This window comes from Anopheles coluzzii, chromosome 3, assembly GCF_943734685.1.
Source record: "Anopheles coluzzii chromosome 3, AcolN3, whole genome shotgun sequence".
In the NCBI taxonomy this organism is placed as follows: Eukaryota; Metazoa; Arthropoda; class Insecta; order Diptera; family Culicidae; genus Anopheles; species Anopheles coluzzii.
In genome coordinates this window covers 17,608,514-17,623,465 of record NC_064671.1, presented here as the reverse complement: position 1 = coordinate 17,623,465, position 14,952 = coordinate 17,608,514, and the positions used below count along the sequence as shown (strand labels likewise).

At 46.4% G+C, this 14,952-nt stretch overlaps 2 protein-coding genes across 3 annotated transcripts; one reads left to right on the top strand and one right to left on the bottom strand.

Annotated features, from left to right (window-relative positions):
• The first annotated feature begins 383 nt into the window (after positions 1-383).
• LOC120957431 (elongation of very long chain fatty acids protein 4) lies at positions 384-3,195 on the top strand. Its single transcript, XM_040379636.2, has 4 exons — positions 384-1,110; positions 1,185-1,462; positions 2,487-2,649; positions 2,730-3,195. The coding sequence occupies exons 1-4, from the start codon at positions 1,053-1,055 to the stop codon at positions 3,062-3,064; spliced, it is 834 nt and encodes a 277-aa protein (XP_040235570.1). The 5' UTR covers positions 384-1,052; the 3' UTR covers positions 3,065-3,195.
• An 867-nt stretch (positions 3,196-4,062) lies between these two features.
• LOC120957793 (elongation of very long chain fatty acids protein AAEL008004) lies at positions 4,063-14,624 on the bottom strand. 2 transcript variants are annotated; one of them, XM_040380154.2, is made up of 8 exons: positions 14,295-14,624; positions 12,679-13,090; positions 5,623-6,088; positions 5,467-5,547; positions 5,215-5,398; positions 5,066-5,132; positions 4,930-4,978; positions 4,063-4,832 (listed from the first exon to the last, which is right to left on the bottom strand). In XM_040380154.2, exons 3-8 carry the CDS (start codon positions 5,875-5,877, stop codon positions 4,584-4,586), a joined length of 885 nt encoding a protein of 294 aa, XP_040236088.1. In that variant the 5' UTR covers positions 5,878-6,088; positions 12,679-13,090; positions 14,295-14,624; the 3' UTR covers positions 4,063-4,583. The 2 variants fall into 2 exon arrangements, with proteins under 2 accessions (XP_040236088.1, XP_040236089.1); XM_040380155.2 differs by lacking the exon at positions 14,295-14,624 and adding an exon at positions 13,523-14,229.
• Positions 14,625-14,952: the final 328 nt, after the last annotated feature.

Sequence of the window (14,952 nt, the reverse complement as noted above, 5' to 3'; positions counted from 1 at the left end):
GCTTCACACCGTGCTGATGCAAAAAGCCTTCGATAAACAATTGTTTCCAGATAGTGCAGACAAACACTCACTCGATTGACAGAGTCGACACATCTAACCGGCAAACGCTTGCCAGTACTGAGCATCCACCCTAACCTCAGCAAAATGCACCCCATTCAACGCCCCAGCCGCAAAGCGCAATGAGGGAGCAGATATTCAAAGTGACTAACCCCCAAGTCACTAAGTCAATCAGCCAACCGGGCGCTCAACAATGCGGTAAATTCTTCATCAACTCATCCAACTCTGTCTGTGGCGCTTGCCGCCCTCCTTGCCAAGCACCGCACATAAACATACACACACACATCACCATCAAAACCTCAGGTGCAAAATCTTAAGTAACGAAACTTTCCCCTTTTTGCCGGCGGGAATGGTAACGGATGGCAACGGGTAGCAGAGGACTTTCTTCCGACCGCCTCTACGAAAAGGGCCCTCCGGAAGGGCGAAAGAAACGGAGCTGCAATGCAAAAGATAACAAAAGAGGAACAAACAAAAACTATCTGATCGATGCAATGCCGGCCGTGGTTGCAGAATGAGCAAAAGAGAATTCAAAAAGGGACAAGTAATAACTTTCCACCAGCACATCGTCCAGGGTCCAAGGGGTTTGTGGTCGTGTGTCCGCTTTTTCACAGGGTTGTAAAATCCTCTTCACTTTATCCCTTTCATGGTCTCGCCGTGCAGTAATGTGACCGATAAATGAGATGTGTTGTTGTTACTCGTTTGGTGAGCAGTACAGCGTGTAAACAGGGAAAGAGGGAGAAGGGTCACCGGGCACGTGGAAGACACTTTCGTCGGTTTCACTTTCTTTCGCCGGAATTTCGCGAACCGGAGCCCTTTCTCGGTTGCAGTTGCGGCAGTTCCCGATCAGTCTGTAACGGTGCGCGAGCTTGAGCGGAGTACCGAACCAGCAATTCTCAGTCTGTTCCGGAAGCGGTGTACCGATCGGGAGGTTACAGTTTGGTGTGAACAACGTTGCAGTTTGGTGTGGAACGAACGAAAGTGAAAAGTGAAGCAAGATGAGTAACTACGTGGAAAGAATGTCGGTACAGTACCACAATTTCTCGCAAGGGGCAGGTACGAGAGACTGATCCGTTTAAACCAAATGTGGAATTTGATTTAATGTGTGTATGTGATTGTGTGTTTTGTAGATCCTCTTATCGACAGCTGGCCACTGATGCAGACGCCCACACCGATCCTCACAATCTCGGGCCTCTATCTACTGTTCGTCCTTTGGATCGGTCCCCGGTGGATGGAGCATCGGAAACCGATCGAGCTGCGGCGCACACTTATCGTGTACAATGCGGCCCAAGTCATCATCTCGACCGCGTTCTGTCTGACGCCATTCTTTACCGGCCTGTTTGGACAGTACATGTCGATGTCCTGCGGTGAACCAATGACTGGCATTAGCAAAGAGCTCCAGCTGTCGGTAAGCAGAAAATTAGCTATTAACTTCCAGTACCCTCAAGATCGCGATCGTGGATAGAACGTCGTTCGGTTACCGTGCGAGAACAGGGTCGCGCGTGTGTTGGGGAGTGTTTGTGTGCGGGTTATTTTTTCCTTTCCTCTGGGTGATCAACATGGCACATGGCTTTATTAATGGGGAGGGAAAACCCCCTCATTGTAACACCTCATTGTGGCATACGTCAGCCGGACTAGCAAGAGGAATAAGTAGGTGCCTGGAAAATGGAGATGAAGCTTTTGGGAGCAGCCGCCGTCATCAGACGCAAAAGTCGTCTGCCCGGGTGGAGGTTAAACTCATTACAGTGATTAATTTCGTTCCACCGGCATATGTGTGTTGGTAACACAGGCGAAGAAATCCCCTTTTTGATTGTTTTTTTTTACTATCTACATTTGGTTGGGCTCGCCTCTAATGTTGCCATTTCCTTTCAGCAGTTCTGGTTGATGGATTCGTTTTGTTTATTTCGCTGTTTTTTCGTTGGCTCAGATGGTGCGATACTTGCGTTGAGACGGAACGCAAAAAAAAACAAAAACAAAAATGAACGCCTGCTTCCTGTGTTGGTTTTCGTTTTGTTGCTCTTCAATGTTTCGTTCGTATTGTGTAATGAAGCCGATTGAATGAATATGATCCTGTTGAAGTAACACAAGTACTGCAGGCCCAGATCATGCACATGAGAATCATGATCATGAGAATCATCAATACGCTCTGCAATTTGGTGTATTAATGCATGATTGGATTATTGGTTTTGTTGTTTTTTTCACTTCAATGACAAGGCAGAATTTTTAAGTTATGAGATGGAATGATATAATTAAGTCATTTGGAGTGGTTGTGAACATCATTGCTGTTGGTAGTTAGGTTGATATCTAAGAAGTAATTGGTCATGTATCCATAGAGCACGCCCTTTTTTGGACAATGATTTCTGAAAACTACAGCAAGTTTCATATGAAATAGAAGTATATGAAACTAATGTATTAACTTAATTCTCCTATAGGTATGGAACGGCGCTTGGATGTATCTGCTTCTCAAAATCATCGAGCTGCTCGATACCGTATTCTTCGTGCTGCGCAAGAAACAGAACCAGGTATCATTTCTGCACGTCTACCATCACACAATAATGGTGCTGTTTACGTGGTTCTATCTGAAGTACATTCCCGGTAAGTGGATCATGGTGACGTGTAATTAGTCTAGCAAGCCGTAAACTAACTCGACCTTACTCTCTGACCCCCGCCAATAGGTACGCAAGCAGCCTTTATCGGTGTGCTGAACTCGTTCGTACACATCTTCATGTACACGTACTACCTACTGGCGGCCCTCGGACCGCAGTCGCCCAAGGAGAAGAAGCTCTGGGACCAGAAGTACCTGTTCTGGAAGCGCCATCTGACGACGCTGCAGCTCCTTCAGTTCGGCATTATGCTGTGCTATTTCGTGCTGATCAACAGCATGCAGTGTCAGGTGCCGCGTGCACTGACGTACTTTTTCGTCAGCAACATTACGATCTTTCTGTTTCTGTTCATCAACTTCTACCGGCAGGCGTACAGGAAGCGGCCCGCTACTGTGAAGGCGGACTAAACTCGGTCGTTTGTGTTGGATTTCAGTAATGTTTAAACGTGTTTTATTTATTTGCTAAACCAGTCATCAGCTGTCCCTTAGTGCTGTAATAGCTTAGAAAAAGAAAATAAACTCTACTGCTTAAACTGTAAGCCGCCAATCGTTTCACTTTTAATATCCACCACATTTCGGATGCTGAGTCGCACGGTTTCGGGGGTTGACAGCAGATCAGTCGCTCCCAAAGATTCGTTCCCGAAATCGAACCGAAATTGTTAAACCGGTTATTTCGCTCTCTTTCTCTCTCTCTCTCTCTCTCTCTCTCTCCCTTTATCTCTATGTCTCACTCTGTTTGGTTAGGCTGGCTTGCTGCAAATCCACCACACTGGCGCGCGTTACGATACGGTCCGCAGAGTTCGACTTCGTTTCGAAACCCAGCGGACAGGAATCTAAAAATGACCATTTTTTGCCTTTTGTTGTTCGAAGTTCGCATAACTTGTTCCAAGCCGGCAGTAGGTATGCCGGAATGCTCGAAAGCTGGCAAAGAGGGACTAGTTAAATTATGCAAACTAAACCACAACGATATGTCCCCAAAAGTTTCATCGGGAACTGGTGGGCACGAGACAACTTACCACCCCAGTTGACGTCAAATCAATAGTAAGCAGAACGAAAGCGAAAAAAAAATGTCTTTGGGCAATCGCCATTGTACCAAATGGTGGGTAGTAGTGAAGAAACAAACGAAAAAAAACGGTAGGTGTTAAAAAGGAGAGAAAAGAAAGAAATAACAAGTCGGTCAAATCACTACGCAATCGACCTTGGGAATGTCGGGAGAGCGATTAGTTGTGGTTAGTTGGTGATCGATCGACCCTTACCTGTTACCCGTTTCCTTTAGCTGTGACACGAAAAAGTAAAAGTACTGTGAAGTCGTGGGTTTCGGCCCTCACGAAAGCCACTCGCTGAGGTGATGTAAAATCCGCTTCACATCAATCAACAGTTCCGCGTAAGAGACCACACCAGCCGGGTTTCAGGTTGTATCATTAATTTATTTTTCTTTATAAAACGAAGTAGACTTACTGGCTAAGATTACCCTAGATCGCTACCTAACCTTCTATTGATTTCGGAATCGATCACTTGTCCCATGCGCCCCATGTTTCCCCTTTCTTTTGTTGTTTTTGAGCAATTCTCCCATAGGATGGTCTCTCCCTCGCCGCAGGATTGTATCAGTAAGCCACCCGCTGTTGTGCACGCCCTCACGCGCAAGAGAAAGACTGGAAACCTTGGGCCACCTGGTACGCAACACTAGTCATCATGGGTACGTTCAAGGTACGGTTTGAGCAACACGGAACACTGTTCCGTCCAATGGTACGGTGCAGCGGCATATCGGACCAGTCGTGGTCGAGGTGTAGCTGCTGCATGCAGGTTGGTGGCCAGCTTACCATCGGGCGTGATGGTGCCCGCTAGGTCGTCTGTTGGGTTGTGTTGGGTTTCGGTTACGTTGAAGACTTGTTGAAGATCTGTGGTGTGTAGCCGGTGGTGACATCCCTCACAGCTCCTTGCTGGCAACCTTTGGCGAGTTATTGTTTTCGATCGACTTGACGGCGGAGGCGCTATCGGTGGCAGTGACTGGGGTGGGCTGGGCTTTTTTCGAGCCGTACGATTTCTTGTAGAAGTCGTTAAACAGCATGTAGAAGAAGATCGCGTTCGGCAGGGTGAAGAAGACGGACCAGCGCGGATAGCCACAGTCGGTCCAGAGCAGCTGAGCGGAGTGCGCGAATGCCATACCGAACTGGATCTGTTTGTGGTGTTTTGTGGATGGAAGAAGTAAAGGGAAAATAAATCGTAACATAAGATATAAGGTCATTTGGAGGACAATGTTTTTCTCTACTTACCATCTGCAGGTTGGTAATGTACTTCTTCCACCAGAGGTACTTCTGGTACCTGTAAAGGTATGATTAAGATCGTAAAGTCATTTAAGGTTTCTTTTTTTTCATTGCACATCTTCAACAGTTACTGAGAAACACTTACTGAGGTCCCATGGCGGCCATCATGTAGTAGGTGTACATCACAATATGCACGAACGAGTTGATCACACCTGTGAAGATTTTGGGGCGAAAAAAGCATTGGTAAGGACTATCACCGGAAAACAAGAACATCCGACCTCGCCAAACACTTACCGATGAATGTACCATGTCCTCCGGGGTAATACTTGGTAGCGCCCCAGGAGATCATCGGCATGACGGTGTGGTGGTACAGGTGCAGGAAGGTGATCTGGTTGTCTTTCTTCCGCAGCGTGAAGAACACCGTATCCAGTAGCTCGGAGATTTTGGCCAGGAAGTAGATGTAGCAGCCACGGGCGACCTAAGAGCAAGTACGGTTATAGGTAATGAGTGCTTGAGATACCTTGGAATCGTTTCCAAAGTTCTTACTCTCATAGCGGCGGGATTGTCATTGAAGTCCACCGGTTGACATCTCCAGCTGTAGTGCCGTAGCCAGGCACCGTCCAGACCCTACAGAAAACACACGAAATGAGCAGAACCATCAGACAAAAAGCGCGTGCAACATGATCGCACTCCGAAACATACCTCCGCGAACAGATATATGCTGACTAGCACCTGAATGAAGTTGTACACGACCAGGGTCTTCTGCATCTGGAACGGTTTCCGGTTGGCCATATACTTCGGACCAAAGTTGAGCACAAAGTACAGGTAGCTGGCAATGATGGTGAGACCGGGCACCGGGGACGAGATCAGCGGCCAGTGGTTCGTCCGCGGATCGGCCAGCTCGGTGAACAGGAAGTCCCAGTAGTTGGACGAGGTGGTTGCATTTGTGGAAGCCATTTTGTGGTATTAGGTGTATGTGTTTTTGGAACAACTTTTCAGACTTTTAAGAAGAAGCACTATGCCGTCGGGGTTTGCGCTCTATAGAAGCCGCAACCGGAGCCGGATAGCCTACACGTTTAGCACTTGAGTGTGAAATGGGGAGCTCTAGTGAACGCCTGCAGGCAGTGTTGACATTGACCAGGTTGTCTAAAGTCTTTTGGGGTCGTATCTGATGGAAAGGAGAGAAAAAGAGGCGGATAAGGACACGTAAAGAACGCGTTAATGAGTGTGGTAGATCAATTACGTTGGAGGGTTTGAATGGTGACATGATTGGAAACAGCAGGGAATGTCAATGTATTGGGCGGCTTTTTTTAAGCTGATAAAGCTTATATAGCCTTAGAAGTAGGAATTGCGTTAGCATTTATTGATTGTTTTTATGCAAACGCAATTATCATCACAAGTTGTAAATAAATCCCAGCCCTTGTTGGCAAATGATATACATTCCATATCTAATTTATTCAACACGTGACGATTGCCACCGGTAACTCACCGGTCGTTGACAACATTTCAAAGATGTGTTTCCCCATAGTTTATATACAAAATACAAACGTATCATACGGAAAATGTCCCATTCAGGGACACTGTACCGTTTATTTCTTTCAGTTGATCTGAAACGGTACAGGTTTAGTCGGTGAGCTTTTGTGCAGCGAAGCTTTTTATGCTGAATGTTTTGAATGGCAATAGATCGTCTCGTTTCCTGAATGGAATATATTTCCTTGTTGCAGGTGCAGGAACTCGCAAGGCGGTGTTTGATTAAAAATTCAGCATCACTGCAGTTGGTTCTGTGGGTTCAACGGATCGGATTATTTCCGGCACAAATACGAAGTGAATGGCATTAGTATTATGATTAATTAAATCATACAAAAAAGGTGCATTTGTGATCGTATCTATCTTGTCGTGACAGTCTTTGTGGTTTGCTGTAGTGTAGTAAATGATGACAAGCGTATCCAAAGTAATTCTTCTCCGAATAAGGCAGCTTATTCAAGTATCATGCCTAATTTTCAAGCATTTGTCGCCTACAAGACTTATGAAAGTCGGCATGATTGATTACATTGTGAGGTATTTGTTAATATGAAAAATAAACACTAACTGAGCTGAAAAGTGTCAACCATTGCTTCAACTGTCTTTAAACTTCGACTTGCAGTAAGCCAACAACGTCTCTGCATCCCACCTAGCAGATCGTGTAACAGCGATATCGTAAAACATGGCAGTTCTACCATCTGCGGCCGGTTGACCTTAGAATCAGTTACTCTTCTCCCTCCCAGCCGCCTTGCAAAGGTTTAGATACGGTAGCGGTGATTGCATTGCAAAACCACGACCGGTGAACGTTTCCGAGCAGGCACGCCGCAGTCCGGCTCGTGAAGGGGTTAGAAGGGCCCTGCCGCGGGTTAGTGAGGATGTGACAAAGAGCGAACACACGATCGAGACCACGGCTGGTAGGAAATTATCGCCCCATAGTGGCCTCGACTTCTGTTAGCTTATGTTGATGCGCTTCAGTCGGAATGTGGAAGCCGACGGGCCAGATGTTTTGCAACATCGTTAGTACTGGTGTGATGCTAGAGATGCCCTTCCGTACGTTGACTTCGGTGCGAGAGTACACATAGAGACACCGTGCGGTGGTAAATAAATGCAAATGCGTATGAAAAGAGATACAAAATTGATGTGACTGATTCTGGCTGTGTTTGTGCCTTCTGTGTTGATTTAGAATTTTGTCTGCAAAGTGTTTTTTCTAATTATATTGAAAAGAACCAATATTGATCAATAAACATGCGCTTCTCGCGTTGTTATATTCGCAAATATTTATTTTGTGTTGCGTTTGCGCATGTGTTTGATACAAGCAAATCTTTTGCGATGTTCGATTAAAGATCATTTGTAGAGGAAATTCTAAGCGACTCAGTGAACATCAATTGATGACTTTCGATGATTCGATAACATTACTTTTTAAGAAAAAAAACATACATCACGAAATATCTACTTATAAAAAAGTTTGTGAGATGATCTTGATTATATTTGTACATGCATATTAGATTGCCGATTCGAATTTTCATGACATTCAAATGATCGTAATGAGCGCCTAGCTTATTTATAAGTGCTTTGCACTGCTTTGTACATTTCTCTAAGATATCTGCCCTTGTGCTGCCATGCGTCCAATGCCTTCCCGCTTTAGGGCACTTAAAAATATTCAATGTCAGATCGGCCCGCCAAGCAAGCCGTCAGGCAGGTGAAATGTAAACACATGCAGCGGGTATGATTTTGCTTTCAATTGAACTTGTCCGCTCGCTGGTGACGATCGGCGTGTAAAGCGGTGGGAGACATGCACCAGGGGAGAGTGGCAAATATTTACTCCCGGCCACGTCTCACACTCTCTGCGCTCGCGAGAAGAGCCCGCCGCCCGTACGGGCCTGGGTGCGCTGTACAGTTTGTACCGCTGATGCTTGAACGATCTTTCCCCGTTTTCAAGGTAGGGTGTTGTAGTAAAGATGAACACAAGATGAAAATGAAATGATTCATGGGTTAGCGAGGAGGTTAAGATGAGGACGCGGGAAGTGGGCTGTCACCAAACAAGCAACCACCTGACCTAGTGCAGAGTCTATCATCATCCGGACGCCAACACGGTTGGGCAATCGTGTCGTTTCGAAGTGTTGGATTGTTTGTAAATTTTTGGTACGATTTCACTCCCAACCGTTGCACAAATGGACAAGTGGACCAACGTGAGGACGGTGTGAGAAGGTTAAATTATTCTTAGCGCGAGAAGGTTTGAAATAGTTTATGCATTACCTTGAATTGTGCACGGCAGCAAAAAAAAAACAAGAAAGGGAAAAGAAAGAATTAAATATATATGTCAAAGCATCGATCAGATTGCGATCAGTGCTGTCAAAATGTGTTGAATTAGACTGCTGAGTGATCGTACAGCCGCACCCCGATTGGAGCCCGAGCCGATATTAGCGACTTATTAAATAATTCATCTCCCAGCTCAAACGGCAGTCCATTTATCAACTTCAAGGGTGCCCGAAATGCCCGAAACGATGCGATAGTCTTGCGTGATATTGTCTTAAGTATAGGGCCCTGTCGCAAACGAAGCATACTTTTCGGGGTGGCAAAAAACTGCACTGCCTTCCACTGATGCAATGCTGCTGGTGGTTGTGGTGTTGGTGCTGGTAGTAACTGGTAACAGTTTATCTCGATTGCTGAATATGTTTTAAGCGCATTATTGCCTCTCAGTCTTGCATAGACATGTATTGGTGTGTTAGTATGATGATTAGTATGAGCACAACATAAAGTCCAGATTTAACGTAAGCAAGGTGGCGCTTTTTTCTGACATTGTTAATACACGCACCACAGGTGCTGCTGAGACCATCCCTGCCATGAACCATCCGCGAACGCGGTGCGTGTATTCGGCTTCGAAAAATCATTAACTACCCGTATTGAGGGCATACCAACGAGCTGACGTGATGCTTTCCCGATAAATGGAACAGCTCAATAGGACAGCCGGCAACCACTGGGTCGATGCATATTTGGTGAGTCTAATCGAGCTTACCGGACCGTTGCCGGTCGGTTGGTTGACGATCGAGCTAGCGACACAGCATCGTGCTGCGTGCGACCGCTCTAGCGACCTATTACCTAATCATGAGCATCATGAGCGAAGGAAGAAGCTGAAAACAACACCAACGGAGAAAAAGGAAAGTGGTTTGGAGCGACGAAAGAAAGAAAACACATAATCGCACACCACGTACGATCGTATACCCTGTGAATGGGAGGTTCGTCGCTTATGGTGTTGAAGTCTTTCGATGCAGTCGGAGGCGTAACGAGGCGAAAAAAGAAAAAAAATGTATCAAAACCATTGGAGATGGAACTGTATTCCAAATGAAATGTCCAACACACACACACTGGGTCATTGCCTAAGCGGTCTGGCGACGAGCGTGGGTCAAGTTCAATTTCCTTCTCGTTTCCCGTTGCGTACTGGCGATATTGCTGGTATTGCAGGTACGAAATAATGGTTGTAGCTGGTGAAGGTTGCCCGTCTTGGAATGGATTGGCAATTGAAACAGGTTTCTCTCCCTCTGGCTCTCTGTTATGTCATGATCATGCCCTAGCGAGATCGATAGAAATTCGAGAACCTATGGGCTCATTAACGTATTAAGCGTGGTACTGAGGAAATCATAATTAATTGAGACTAATGTTTAAGCAATGTTTAGTTAGGGTTTGATGATGAGCAATAATTTCATACTCTTCTGGAAAGTTTATAGGTTGAGTTAGTGCGTGTGTGTGTGTCTGTCACAACCGTCGAAGGGCAAAGGGATGAATTGTTTGTGCTGAAACAGTTTCACCAATAATCGATTAGCTACTGCCGTCGGTTCACGTCGTGTAATTGACCTTATTCAGGTACAAACACTCGCTCCGATCGCTCAATGTGCAATCTCATCGATTTGCTAGCCCTCTAGACAGTTGTCTTGTTGTTAATAGTAGCTTAATGAAAAGCGTCATTTAACGCCGCTTTCGTTTCAGTAAACTTTCCGACCAATTTCATCACAGCAAAGTAGTCACAGAACCGGAACTAAATCCTTGCCACTTGCCGCGCATTAAAGGGTTAGCTGACGCCGGCACCGCGCACTTGACGATGAATGCAACGTGAAAGGGTTACGATTAGATTCATTCGCGCACCCGCGTACGTTCGTCGGGTCAGACACGGGCCACAGCATGCCATCGATTTACACGCCCCATTGATTGAAACCTTTGGCGTGAAACTTTTTGCAATTAATTTGCTGCTCATCTGATTGAGCATCCAGCACGCAACGGGACGACACATGTGCCACTGGGTAACGATTGGTTGTGTGGTGTTACGGCGGCCGGTAGGGAGGTAGGGAATGGATGGTGGATGGAGTTTGTACGCATTTGCTCAATCACAAAACGGGGGTGAACTTATTAATACGCTAGGCACCTTTGGATGTAACGATCCCGGTTCCGTGCAGGAATCATAATGAGACGCCAGTACTGAAAGGTTGGAAGTGGAAAATTCCTTCTTTCAGGGTGAGAACTTGCGATCAGTTCAATGGGAATATGGGAAGATGCGGTATTATCAAAGGGGATGAGATGGAACGCTAGGAAAGCAAAGGAAGTTGATTCGCAGTTGGGTGTGTTTCCGAAGCGGATAGTGAATTTCTCACTCTTTCTCTCTCTTTCCTCATTTTCAAGCAAAGATTCGCGTCGGCGATTCTTATTCAATCACCCGATCGTGATCTGAAAGATGATTAAGATAGGCGCTTCTTACATGATATACGACTATTTGCATACACTAATCGGCTTCTATGGTAGTATTAGTACCGCTTGTTTACACTAGCACTGCAAACCTGTTTTATTTTGCACAAAAGATTCTGTTCGAGTGTGTGTTTGCCGAAGCCCTTCCAGGCGGTTCTAGACAGAGAGTGTATCAAACAAACAGAAAAACAAACTTACACATCACAAAACAAGTCAAGATCACCCGGCAGGAAGGCAGGAAATTTCGTCTTTAGCTACATGAGGCTTGTGTGCCTTGTTGGGTCACCGCGGAGAGCCTTCAACCCTCCCGCCAAGGCATTTCCCTTCTTTTTTGACATTTACGATGTGTTTACGAGTTCGTCGGGTGTTTATGATAGCTGCGCCATAGGGGTTGAGGTAGCTAGTTGATAGTAGATACTAAGCAGGCAGACAAAAAGTAGCTAGTCACACACAGTCAGCTGTAAGGTCATCCGTCTATTGCTCCCGGGCCCTCTCCCCGGATGGAAATGACAAACGTGCTTTCGTCAAATGTGAAGTTTGAGGGGATTTTTTGTGTGTTTGTTAATGGACCTTGCTTTCGGAACAGAGACGGAGACTGATCTACTACTACCTGTTGCATGAGCCATCTCAGCGGCTTAAACTAAGCGGCGTTGGCTCCCCCTGTCATATGCAGGTTCAAAGCGATATTAAAAAAGCAGCATGAAGCAAACTCAACACGAGAGGGTAACAACAAAAAAAAACCTCCCCAAAAATCTAGAAAATTCCACCCAACACATGTTGGCGCTCCGATCATTAACGATGGACGCGCAGGTGGCTGCCGCTAACGAACTTTAAACTATAAACCCTCCCGCAAATGAAGCAAATGCTTACCCATTCTGGCCAAGTGTTGCCAAATTTGTCAAAAACCTTATCGCTGCAATCCAGCAATCAAAGTGTGTGCAGTGGAGTTACTGTGCTTTGTTGAAAAATGCATAAACTGAGAACGCTGGCGGGCGCTCACAAAGCAATGCCACTCTATATTCGGGCGTGACCTTTCCGGCGGCTGTTGGAATGAAACCGGCCGTACTAACGGGGTAAAGTGGATGAGAATTTAAGATAAATAGCTGACAGACCACCGCCGCCTGTTGTCATCCACAAAAAAAAAAACGCGTCAAGCAAAATAGAAGTGTCTGCGTTGGGCGCGTGTTTTCCCGCCGATTTTCCCACCGTCATGCTGGCATTGCAGCGAGCGCGCTTTTCCGCGATGCGTTAATTTGTTCGTACTGCTCCGGTGAGATTATAAACCGGTTGCAATTGTTGTACGCCCGCTCGTGTCAAACGGTAGCCAAGGTCAGCTGGGGTGAATTTCTCACCACGAAAATGAATTGATTTCATTGCCCTGTGAACATGATTGTCTGGTTTAGTTGGATTGCATCGAGCAAAATTAGCTTTTCAATAATTTTGTTTACCATCAACCCACCCGAAAACAAATTGGGAACGCTTGAAAGGAATACACAAACTTACCACAAACTAAGAACAGCTGTTCCACCTCTCAACTGCTCGCAATGTGTCAAAATCTTTAGCCCACGCCCGTTGTGCTGGGATGGGGGGAGCAGAAGTGTTTCAGCAGCTTCACTATCAAACACAGAACAACACCGCACCTAGGGACACTCTTTTATCACACAGCAGCAGCTTCAGTTCACTGGAATTTCTTCAGTCTTGAAACAAGGATTTAGATTTCGTTTTCACTGTTTGCCAAATGTTTTGTGTCCTCCCGCCGGCACAAACTGCTGTCACTTTTCGGGGGCGCTTTCCGAACAGTCACTACGCACTGTCACGGTGAGAATCCTTCGCACACAGGCTCTACACTCTCTAGGCACGACGCATGCAAACGGTGTGCACGGACCGACAGAGACCGAAGATAGGAGGGATGAAGCTGCATGAAAATGAGAGAAGATAAAAATTGACAACGGGTTGGCGCGGAAAACCCGTATCTGCTGGGCAGGGCGCGTAGTGCGCAAATGCAAACACTTGGTGGTTGTTTTTTCGGGAGAACGATAGCGAACGGTAGCTGTCACACGATAACGCACACGAACGCACTGCAAACAACCGAAAAATCCTGCTGACACACGGTGAGATTTTGCACGCTTCTTTTGGAGTATGTTGAAGGTTTGTAATGGAAATCTGTCACACCAGTCTGTTGTTGATACAAGTCACAGTTTTGTGAGAGAATTAAGCACGATTTTACAATGTTTCGTTCATATTGCTGATACAATTCACATGAAAAGCAAGTCCTCCTGAAGGCATGCAACTATCCACGAGCGTGTGCTTCCCTTCGAAAGGACTTCTTTTTCCCGCCCCTCTGTACCTTTCCCGCAGTTTCTGCAAGTGTCCACTTTCTGCCACTCAGCACACGGGCAGCCGCAGCATTAATGGACGCGCAATCCACTAGAACAGAATCGGCACTGGAATGTAGGAGACGAAATACGAAAGCGAAAAAAAACCCGCCAACGCACAGAGAACCGCGACGCGACCGCAGCGAGGAGACGCTTTAAATGAAATACAACGCACCGTACGACACTGCGCTTTATAAAAGCTACACTGAGAAAAAAAGGGGGAGCGATCAAAACTACCCCACCGGTGTGGCGCAGGACGGCCGTGCGCTCGCAGTAGGGGCTCGTACCCTCTCTCTAGCGCTCTCGTTCTTTCTCTCTGTCTCTAACGCTAATGCGCTGTGCGCAAAGTGAATTCACACTAGCGCTCTTAATTCAACTCAAACAGACACACACACACGCACGCACACGGATACAGTTGAAGTGGAGATGCTGTGTAGATCGGCGAGTGGATCGGGTAGATCGCGAGGATTCTATACTGATGAGCGGTTTGCACTCTCACATACAGTGTTGTGGTCGATTTTCGATTTTCATCGTACTGTAGCCGTAAACCAGCGTTAATGCGTATGATTGCGAAAACTGCATGCACACATCGATCTTTGCTAAAGCGGCTTACTTAATGACGCAGAAGAGAGTCAAGATGGACGAGTTGCGAAAAGGTTCGTCGCTTGGTGATGTTGAGTTAAAAGTTTTGCATTTCTTTTTCAATTAAAAATAAAACTATTCAGCATGTGACAAGACACTAACCTTTTTCCCTAGTCAGACTCGACCCTAAACACGCACTATTAGGTTCACTAATCAGCAAACATCACTCAGGAGTCTGACATAGTCGAACCCCTGGGCAACACATTCATCGCTCCGGAGCACTAGGCAAAGCAGCATACACGGATCACACGGATGCCTCTCTCCGTCCACTACTGTTCACATGGAGCAGATGAAGTGTTTCGGTGGTTCGCTTCGCTTCAAATCCCTTGGTTTAGGAGACACCCAGACGCCCTGCACGCTGTGACTGGATGTGACAAGACAAAACGTCCGAATTCGTTCGTGGCAGCGACTAAACTAAACGGATTCGTTAGTGGTCTGGTTGGTTTAAAGGCGCTCTGTGATACGTTTCGTTTTGCCTCCGGTGTCCCGCTTATCTGCCCCGCTCCCCGGCAGTTCGCTGTCGGATACGCTCGATGGATACGCGGGGCCCGAAAAATACGTGTGCTGTGCTGTGACGACGATGTTTGATACGAAAAACCCTCTGCGTGTGGACTTTGGAATTCAAATTCAACCTTTCCCGGGTGAGGGTAAAGTGTGCTGAACACAGCAAACCACCAACACAGTGGTAAATAGAAACAGTCGCAGACTTCTGTCCTCAAATCGCAAGCGCTCTTGAGCGGCATTGCATCTCGCTCAGGAC

Coding starts and splice junctions, on each gene's coding strand:
- LOC120957431 (XM_040379636.2), top strand. CDS start 1,053: ATGAGTAACTACGTGGAAAGAATGTCGGTACAGTACCACAATTTCTCG. Junction 1,111..1,184: donor CAATTTCTCGCAAGGGGCAG/GTACGAGAGACT, acceptor TGTGTTTTGTAG/ATCCTCTTATCGACAGCTGG. Junction 1,463..2,486: donor GCAAAGAGCTCCAGCTGTCG/GTAAGCAGAAAA, acceptor ATTCTCCTATAG/GTATGGAACGGCGCTTGGAT.
- LOC120957793 (XM_040380154.2), bottom strand. CDS start 5,877: ATGGCTTCCACAAATGCAACCACCTCGTCCAACTACTGGGACTTCCTG. Junction 5,399..5,466: donor ACAATCCCGCCGCTATGAGA/GTAAGAACTTTG, acceptor ACTTGCTCTTAG/GTCGCCCGTGGCTGCTACAT. Junction 4,833..4,929: donor ACATTACCAACCTGCAGATG/GTAAGTAGAGAA, acceptor CACCACAAACAG/ATCCAGTTCGGTATGGCATT.